The sequence below is a fragment of the Colias philodice genome, chromosome 7, assembly GCF_061535455.1.
Source record: "Colias philodice isolate Cphi_HAF_F1 chromosome 7, ilColPhil1 Martin Lab GWU primary, whole genome shotgun sequence".
NCBI lineage: Eukaryota > Metazoa > Arthropoda > Insecta > Lepidoptera > Pieridae > Colias > Colias philodice.
In genome coordinates this window covers 8,767,946-8,778,396 of record NC_143092.1, presented here as the reverse complement: position 1 = coordinate 8,778,396, position 10,451 = coordinate 8,767,946, and the positions used below count along the sequence as shown (strand labels likewise).

Genomic DNA, 10,451 nt, shown 5'->3' with positions numbered 1-10,451 from the left:
AGAACTAGAATTCTTCGAATTATTTAGTTTTTTAATGACAGGTGATTTACATACCTAATTATTTTTAACAAAAATCTAAACCGCCTTCAAGTTACTGGAAATATACCAAGGTCCATATTAATTTATGTCCCAGTTTTCATAGGTTCCCACGGGAGGCACCTTTCAAATAAAATTAATATCATCAAAATCGATTCACCCAGTCGAAAGTTTTGAGGTAACAATCCCAAAAAATACACTCGAATTGAGAACCTGCTATTTGAAGTCAGTTCAAAATAATGATTGCCCTGAATGTTTGTATTCGTTTAGTTAGCCGATTATAATCTAGTTGGCCTTATTGTCATAGTATATATCTGTTGGAACAAAAAAATGTTAAAATTATTAGCTCCAAAGAAATTCTTGTGTCGGTATCCTCTCAGCTTAGGTGCTACGTGCGGTGGAATTATTTTAATTGTAAGTACAGTAAGTACAGTTAGATATTTCATAGTAGAACTTAATATTGCTTCGTAGAATTTGAGGTGTTTCCTTTATCGCCGCTGTACACGGGTAAATTAAACGGTAGAGTAAGTATCCTACTTATATACAAATGTAGACACCATTGGTAGAGTATCTACTAAAATTTAGTAGAGTAGAGCGTCTACGCACTGTGGCAGTATGACAGTTAGCCCGGCCGTACACGGACTGCTCGAGCAGTTAACGACTGAGCGACGTACACGTACTGCTCGAGCGGTCGGTCGTTGACTGCTCGAGCAGTCCGTGTACGGCAGTGAATGAATATCTATAGTTCACCACGCGGTCGCCGCTTCAAGCCATCGGTCTCAACTGCTTGAAGCGGTCCGTGTACGGCCGCCCTTACTCTACTAAAACTGTTAGAGTACTGAGAACTGGTAGAGTATTATGTTAGTTCACTCTACCGTTTACTCTACCCGTGTTCAGCAGCCATTAGGGATTATTACAATACAATGTGTTTTTCCCCCTATAATATACTGTTTGTATTTATCATTTCAATTTGTTAAGTTTTAAACAAAGCGGGCGAAGCTGCGGGCGGAATGCTAGTGAAGTATAAATATAGATTACCTATAAATTATATCCAGGAATAATTCCTTTAAAATCTGTCGTGTTATTTCTTGTAACATAATATTTATTTCAAATACGAAGAAATGAGTTTGGTTTACCTATATTAATTTTATTTGATAAGATAGTCGTAAAAATAACATGAATGAAGATTTTTTCTAGGAATCGGTAATACGCATTTTCGTTTTCCTGTACCTATTATGATGACATTTCAAATGATTTTTTTAAATGACAATTAAAGTAAACCGTACATTCATAATATTTACGTACAAGTTTCTTAGAATTGTGTATTTCCTTAATTTTCAAATTTAATATATTCGTGTCAAATTAACTTTACTTTGAATGCTTTTGAGTTCTCTTCATAGAAACTTTGGTAAGTCGGTCACGAATCATATAATAGTCCTCTAAACTTGTTCTCAAGAGTTTCGGTGTCATACAGAAAATAAAGACGGAAGTAAACTGAATAAGTTATTAATAAATTCAAATGAAATAAAGGATTGATAAAAAAATTATTTTAAAATCCGCCAAGCGATTGTTGTAGGAAGTTTTACTGGAGTAGGTAAAGGAAATGACCAATTACAACTATGAGACACTCCGATGCTAAATACTAAATTGGTATTAAATTAAAAACATTTTACTTCTAAAAAAAATCTAGTGCCTAACCATACCAAGAAAGAAGAATTTCGATTAAAAAGAGAAGTCACATAAACTTAATATAATAAAAGTAATCAAATCAGTTCATCCCTTGTGTGCATTGGACACACAAACATAGTACTTAGGTATAGGAAAACATAGCATACTGTCGTATTACTTTACATCATGGAATCACGGATCGAAGTCACGCGCATAAATATGCTTTTAGGTATTATTTACATTTTATTTGTCCACTTTTATTGAAATTCCTGAAATATCTAAAAATCCAATATTAAATGAACTTTCGACACGGTTGAATTTTACATTATTTTCATCTTTCATGCCCAAAGTTCACTTAGTTTTTATTGTATTATTAAAATTCCAATAGTCCTGTAATAAATATAATAACGTTCATTAGTTTCATACAAAATATACTCAGGGACAGTAAATAGCAGTTCAGTTTATCACAAACATGCTGTTCAACATATTATTTTTATAGAATATTGAATGTTATTATTTTAAATTACATTGTATATAGGTAATAGTTTCAAATTGCAAGCAAAGCTATGAAAAGCATAAGGGTGCTTTTCCACAAATAATGTGCAAGAGAAATGTGTACTAGGATAGCTAACTAACTAGCTGTGCTGTGAAAATGTGTGGGGGTTTCCATCAAAGCTGTGCGAGGAAAATGTGCTGTGCAAATTGACATTATTGGTGGAAAAACACGTTAATACTTCCCATATGATTAGCTCTATATCAGATTTTTTCACAACTATCTTTCATTAAATAATCCATACTAATATTATAAATCCGAAAGTAACTCTGTCTGTCTGTATGTTACTCAATCACGCCTAAACTACTGAACCAATTTGCATGAAATTTGGTATGGAGATATTTTGATACCCGAGAAAGGACATAGGCTACCTTTTATTGCGAAATATGTACCACGGGCGAAGCCGGGGCGGACCTCTAGTTATTAATAAAGTTTATACTACACTAGCTGTGCTTCGTGGTTTCAGCCGCGTGGCTCTGATCCTGTTGGGCTTAGCGTGATGATAAATAGCCTATTATAGCCTTCCTCGATGAATGGGCTATCTAACACCGAAAGAATTTTTCAAATCGGACCAGTAGTTCCTGAGATTAGCACGTTCAAACAAACAAACTCTTCAGTTTATAATATTAGTTAGTACTACATAATACTTTCAGTGTGTCACAGCATCATGTGGTCTTGCATTATTCGTCCAAGTGATGACTATCAAAGACTGCGACGTGTGCTCGCGGTATGTCTGGAGGAATGCGTATAGTTTTAGCGTCACTGGCATTGTTTATTGTGCCTTTATGTTGGCCATCCATGTGTGGTTCTTGTGGGGTATTCATGAGGTAATTCATTTTGATCCTATTTGTAATTATCGTGACTTCTAATTATAGAAGGTTTAAAATGCATTGGTCTGGTATCATAGAAAATTTTGTCATGCACGTGTTTATTTTAAAATCAGTTAGTTATATTACACTTATTACAAAAAATGATTCAATTCATTGCACTGAATGTATAATGATGCGTTTATGAAAATTACCTAAAACTTGTAATAAATGGATTCGTGTAAGCAATTAGTTATTAAATAGTTTAATTTGGTTACGTAAGTTAAATTAAAGTGTTCCCATTCTTTTATTTCTTTACAAATATAATATCTTTGAAGTGAAACTTCTTTATCGGGGTTGGAAAAAAATTTAGTGTAACATTTTTTCGTTACGCGTGACATTTTTCCGTTACGCGCCATCTTGTTTTTATCCCTACCACGCGTGATTGACGTATTTCTGTAAAGTTGCATATAGTAAATTATTTTTTGAAAAATAAGGTCATAAAGAAGTTTCACTTCTTACGTGTGTACACTAGTACACGCACACATTTTTTTTATCCGCCATTAACTACTCATATAATCATTTTTCAGAAAAAATCATCAGTGGTGTTATGTTGGAGTGTAATAACTGCAATGTGGCTGGCCCAAACATTCGTGCTTCTAATAATTTTGATTTGCATGTACAGCACTCAAGTTAACTTCATCGCTTGGGTTCTTTCGTTTATCTTTGGGATTATTGCTGTCTGTTAGTATTAAGAAATTTAATTCTTGTTTAAATTATATAATTGTACTAGCTTTCCGCCCGCGGCTTCGCCCGCGTTTTCAAAGAAAAACCCGCATAGTTCCCGTTCCCGTGGGATTTCCGGGATAAAACCTATCCTATGTGTTAATCCAAGTTACCCTCTATATGTGTGCTAAATTTCATTGTAATCGGTTCAGTAGTATTTGCGTGAAAGAGTAACAAACATCCATACATCCATACTTACAAACTTTCGCCTTTATTAGTAGTAGGATGTTTCTATAAATCCACATTATCTGTGCGCTATATAGGCACAGCATGAATAGGATTTTTCCAAAACAGTTACCTGCAATATTTTGCAATAAGGATCGAATGTAGTAATAAACATTTTCAACCAAATCTTCATTATTAACTCAGGCCCCGGAATCACAGACACAATAGCAAATCTATTGTGTCGTGGACCGATCGGGCCGTTCGGGGCTCAATGGGTATTATATCTGTATTCACTACCTTTTTACTAATTAAAAAATCATATAAAACTATATTATTCATATTCCAGGTATATTGTGGTACATTGTTTTAGTTGGATATGGATATTGGTTAGAGCTGAGAGAAAAGGACAAAAATCCAAATTTTAATTTATCCTCAAATTAAAGGAGAGTTGTAATAAATTATTTTTCCTTTCAAATGATGTTTTATTTCGATCGTTATACAACTGAAAATAATAAGATTATTTTTTAACCCTATCTTAAGTGATTTTGAAGTTGGAAAGAATATTATAACTTTTTGTGATTACAAGACAAAAACCTACATTTTAAAAAGGAACTATATATAGAAATGAGATAACAGAAACGATTAAAAATAATTTAAAAAGCCAATACGATTCATTCATTCATTCAGTTATAAAATAAAGTAAAAACAGACGTGACCTATAGTATAATGGGCATAAATATGCCAGATATTTTGCTTTCATTAAACGAGGGTAATATTTCCTCATGGTGAGTATTATTTTATGATAATGGCCGCAAAATATCAGAGCATGTTAGCATTATGGCTATTGCATAGGCTTGGGTCAATGTGTATTATTTACATTTTTAGTAACTATGATGTAGGACCAAGCAGAGTATTGACTTCAGCACAAGGTTGCGCAATTTTTTTCCACCGCGCAACACTTTCTTACAGCTTCCAGATTTATATATTGAGTAAATTCTTCAAAATATCAGAACATGTGCGATATTCCACTTACCTATAATACATATTTAACTGCTATTTTAAGGCTACTTTACTTTGAACTGTATAATAGTTTCTATGTGCTTCTATAGCTCTCTCCAAAAACGATGATTTACAAATTTTGAAGGAGCTTTCTTAAAACCTACTCAATTCTGGTGTAAATAAAACACATATATTATAGAAAATAATATAATAAATACAGTACAAGATTATTTCACGTATCTTAATCAACAGTATCGTCGCCAGTTGAGCTCGAACCTTGCAAATGCTTTCGATGACTATTCACCACTAGTATAAAGTATATTGTCACTGAAAAATAAACCTTATGTCACAATATAAATTTAAATTTATAAAGAATAGAAAAAATTCGATCACGAGGCGGGACTCGAACCCGCATCTTTTCGCGCCATTCCGGGGCGGATGCCTGACCAACTCAGCCACTCGTGAGCCGCCAGAGCGATCGAATTTATTCTATTCTTTCAGTTTTATGTGTCTAAGGGACACACCGCAACCTTATGTCACAAACTTTACATAGTAATTATTGAATGATCGAGGCGTTAGTAGTTTTTAATTGGAGAAGTAAGTATGATTAAATACAGTCACTCATATAATCCTGAAGACAAAAGCGCAGTAAAATCTTTCTTTTCATGTTAATTTTTATAAACGTATACAAATATTTATGGAATATATTTACAAAAAATTTGGAAATGTTTTAAAATTGCCTATTGAGAATGTCACAAATTCTAAGAAAAGTTTTTAAAAGTCACATTGTTCATGTACATTTTAAATTACTTTTTATTTACTTATTCACATCACATACCTAGAACTTAAATACATCACAGGATTTTAACCTAATTATGTAAGGGTACTAACATATATACCACAGCATGCCCAATATAACGATAAAGACCCGGTTCCTCTGCTTCCTGGACGTGAAGACCAGCGCCAGAAGCATCATCATCATCAGCATCACCACCACGAAGATTACTGCATACCAGATCCATAAAGCACAGAGGATGGTGTCATCCTGAAATGGGTTGAAGTTAGTTGTAAATAGTGAAATAGTGGCTAATGTTTGTGTTGTTTATAAGTTTTATCTTTTACTTTCGCGCTTCGCGGTTTCTCCCGTTCCCGGTTCCTGTTGGTCTTAGCGTAATTATATATAGCCTATAGCCTTCCTCGATCTATATCCAGAATCGGACCAGTAGTTCCTGAGATTAGCGCGTTCAAACAAACCAACAAACAAACTCTTCGGCTTTATAATATTAAGCATAGATATTATAATAGATACTATAGAATAAGGTATGTTACTAGTTAGAATCCTTAATTTACTCTGGTCCAATTATTTATAGATCTATCTATGTTACTTAATTTTAAATTAAAACATTGTCGAGTTAAAAAAGCGAGTCAATTGTGCTGCAGATTCTCTTTAAAGTATTTTATTTCTGAATCTCTTTTTACTGGTGAAATAAAACAAAAATGCCAGTTACGTTCGATATCCGACTTGTTAAACGATCTACAAGATATTGATTTCATAGAGTTTTATATGCAGTCTAAAATCTATTTTATAAAGAAGCAAGAAAGTTTCGTATGCTTTTTTATCCATTGCATACTTTTTTTTGTTGTCGTTGGTATTGATAAAAACTTAAATAGCAGTACGAAAAAAATACAATTAAAGAATATGTGTTACCTTAGCCAAACCCCAGAACAAAACCACACTTGCGGCGAAATACAGAGCTACCAATATCCATATTGTGACTAGAAGATAGCTTAACGGTATGAAAAAGGAGCACCCATAGAATATTGGATGAACCTGAAATAAAAAAACATACATTTATAAAGATTTATATCGAAAATCAATTGTATATATTGTATGAATTTGAAGTATCTTTCTTCGACGTGGAATCACTGTTAGCTGCTCTATTTATCGTCTTGTAGTATGGTATAGCTACTATCCAATTATGTGTTATACTTTACGGAGAAACTATCATTTGTAATACTTTCAGATTTGGAGATATACATATTATATAAGCAGTGCTTTTTATTCATCCTTTTGTGTTTTATAAAAATAAATTCAATCTACATTAAAGAATTGCATCAGAACCAGTTAAGTTAAAGAACCACACACCTACACTATTCCATTTTAAAGATTGTTTTTCCAGGATGAAATAAAAACGATTTATCGTATGGACTTACAGATGCTCTTGTTATCTATACACTAAAAGCACAGCTAAAAGTTAAAATCTTTTAGAAAAATAACTGCCTTTAAAATGAGCTTAAATTATCAAGATGAGACGAAAATTTCGACTTCCCGCTTTTTGCTATAATACTAACAATACCCAAAGCTGCAACTATCATAGATCCTGTTCTTAAATCAACGCCGAAGAAGCTGGTCACATTGGGCAAATCGTCCAGGGCAGTCATTGTTTGCTATTTAATTTTAGGTTGGTTACTTGTTTTAATTACAGTATTGATAGGTGACAAATTTGATATGACGCGATCAAAAATTTGTCCATAGATTATAATTTAATAAGTGAAAATTGTGTGAATAATAGATTAAATTGTTATTGTATGTGAAACTGTTGCAGCAGTTGCATTAAATTAATAAACTTTTTAAACAAAATTTTGTTATCAAAGCAGATATTGCAATGCTTTAGCGGTAAAACGCGATGCTGAGACAATGATATTTGTGTCTCTGTATGTTCGAAATCTATTACAGTACATTCTATTATTCATGCGAAAATCTTTATAAATTTTTTCTTTTCTTTAGGAAAATTGTTATAAATGTAAAAAACATGTTGCAAGATGATATTATGTTCCTCGTATACAAATCCAACTCATATTAGGTGTACCTTCTGTGTTGTAATTATAAGTTTTAATGTAAACTACAGTTACCTATTATAAAGCCAAAACAAGTTCTATGAATGTAGAAGTAGTTAATTTTCTTTCACGAAAATGTAGGTTTTAATGAACAATATAAATGCATAGCTCTAATTTATGTTGGGAAAAGTAAAGAAAGAAAAGCTCAATTTTAATTGTACATTTTCTAAAATGCTTTAAGCAAGCTTATAGGCTAGAAGAACGTGGACTTTGGGCTTTAAATTTTATATATTACACTCATTAATATTATTAGAATAAAACTTCTTTATCGGGGTTGGAAAAAAATTTAGTGTAACATTTTTTCGTTACGCGTGACATTTTTCCGTTACGCGCCATCTTTTTCTTATCCCTACCACGCGTGATTCGACGTATTTCTGTAAAGTTACATATAGTAAATTATTTTTTGAAAAATAAGGTCATAAAGAAGTTTTACTTCTTACTAATACACGCACACATTTTTTTTTAATTCAACTATGGTCCAATGAGTCATGATATAATGTTTGTTATGACTGAATATGCGCCTTTTTCTATTAGCTTCAAATACTTCCACTATTTTCAATGTAACCAACTGCGCAAAAGATAATATTGCCTAAGTTAACGTCCATAAACAAACAAGGCACTGCACACCAGCAGTTGATTCAACGCTTTATTGACTTATTTTCTTTTATGAAATTAATGCTATTTTTTTATAAACCGTCTTCGATTCTAAAACCTGATGACCAATGACCATACTTACCAATAACAATTAAATACGACTCCACACCAACAAATTAAGAACATTTTACCACAAATTTACCCGCCATCTGACGACTATCAATAATTTCAATCAACAGCTTGCAGTTTGTTACAAGTACTTATAAAGTCAATACAAGTTGGCAAGAGTCTCCGGATCCTGTTTCTAAAGGAAACATCGTTCAGCCAATCAAAAGTTGCTCCACTTTTAAAGGAACTTTCTAGATGGTATTGAAAATTTATCGGCGATTTTAAAACAGCTCGTGCTTGTGGTGGTATATAATGATATACCATGGAGGCTAGACTTGAGAAAATCTACCTACGTTAAGTGTAAAGAGCTAATATACGATATGCTTTGATAATTTCAGCAATGGATTTCTAATCCCGGAGAAATAGATGCGGGTCTATTTTTTGAGGTTGAAAAATTGAACCACTTCAAATTGAAGTCTGATGATTTGATTTAACATCTATAGTAGGTGCCATAGGTTAATTATTATATATCCTACATAGACTTTTATGAACAAATTGAAATACTAAAATTATTAAATGTGCATGTAAAATTTTAATTGCATTTTTTCGTCCTGACATTTCAAAGAACTAAATGAACTATAACGTAAGCTACATGGATTACACCAAGCCGCTTATGAAGCTACGTTAACAAGCATTTTTGAATTTTTACAAAGCGATTAGCCCTCCAGTGTCACTAACTTTGACGATTGCGATCGGTAAAACGTTAATTGGATTATTCCGGATAGAACCGGTTTAGTTTGACTGGATTTTGCATCTGTTTTTCGTGAGGGCTTATCGAAAGACGATTAAGGTTTTACGTTTGAAGCTTCTATAGTAAAGAAAAATCAATTTAGTCATGCAATGATGTGGACTAGAAGCTTTGTATGAGAGTTATAACAGTAGGATAACTTTTAATGACAGTTTGCCATCCTTTTGCCCGCATGCTGTCGTGCCTTTCCGTTTTCACTACATGGTGTTCACTATAGGATAAAAATACCTGTCAGGGTGCAATATTTAATGTTTTTTTTTTTTAATTAAAGACTTTTAACGGATTTTAAACGCGATTTATTCATTTTATTATTTTCCCGACGTTTCGAACACTTTATACAGCGAGCGTGGTCATGGGGAGACACTCGCTGTAGAGTGACGAAAGTGAAGACAGTCACCCGTTAAAAAGTCTTTAATTTCTAAATGTATTATATTCGCGTAAAAACAAACACTAGCAAAATTTAATGTTTTTTTTTAGATCTAAATCTAATACTCTCCTACACCTCGACGGTCAAAAACATATATATTCTTTTATTCATATTCAAATTATTATTCAATTCATAAAATATACTTATTTCCTTGTAGTATTAATTCAAAAATAATTGTAGTTTTATAACTTTCTATCGAATCCGGAATTTAACGAGAAAGTATCTCAATCCATTTTCTCGATTCCTCCAGAACCGCAATCTTCTTTATTAAACTATAATATTATATTCTTATCTGTTATAAAGCGGTTCAGAGTATTGAAAATGAAAATTGGAAAATGTTGTAGATATACGTGTTGGATAGAGTTTGGTTCAGATTATATAAAGCGCTAGAGGAAAGAGACTGTCCATGAAATTTTGTTGAAGCAATTTATTAACATAAAACCAAAAAGTTAGTACCTATCCGCTAGTGTAAATGTCATCGTTCGGTGCAGTTCGGTGCACCGTGCAAGCTGTTTTAGAGATTAGCTGGTATGGACAGAATGAACATTGTAACTCTTTTAGTTTTAATTAAGATTGAGAATTGTTCTCGTACTCATACCTTAG

The 10,451-nt window shown here is 32.6% G+C and overlaps 2 protein-coding genes across 2 annotated transcripts; one reads left to right on the top strand and one right to left on the bottom strand.

The window, feature by feature from the left end:
* Positions 1-366: 366 nt before the first annotated feature.
* Positions 367-4,455, top strand: LOC149487233 (uncharacterized). Its single transcript, XM_089697134.1, has 4 exons — positions 367-450; positions 2,911-3,084; positions 3,654-3,807; positions 4,361-4,455. The coding sequence occupies exons 1-4, from the start codon at positions 367-369 to the stop codon at positions 4,453-4,455; spliced, it is 507 nt and encodes a 168-aa protein (XP_089553260.1).
* A 793-nt stretch (positions 4,456-5,248) lies between these two features.
* Positions 5,249-8,071, bottom strand: LOC149487232 (uncharacterized). Its single transcript, XM_089697132.1, has 4 exons — positions 7,366-8,071; positions 6,722-6,844; positions 5,905-6,058; positions 5,249-5,340 (listed from the first exon to the last, which is right to left on the bottom strand). Exons 1-4 carry the CDS (start codon positions 7,453-7,455, stop codon positions 5,255-5,257), a joined length of 453 nt encoding a protein of 150 aa, XP_089553258.1. The 5' UTR covers positions 7,456-8,071; the 3' UTR covers positions 5,249-5,254.
* Between the last annotated feature and the right edge of the window lie 2,380 nt (positions 8,072-10,451).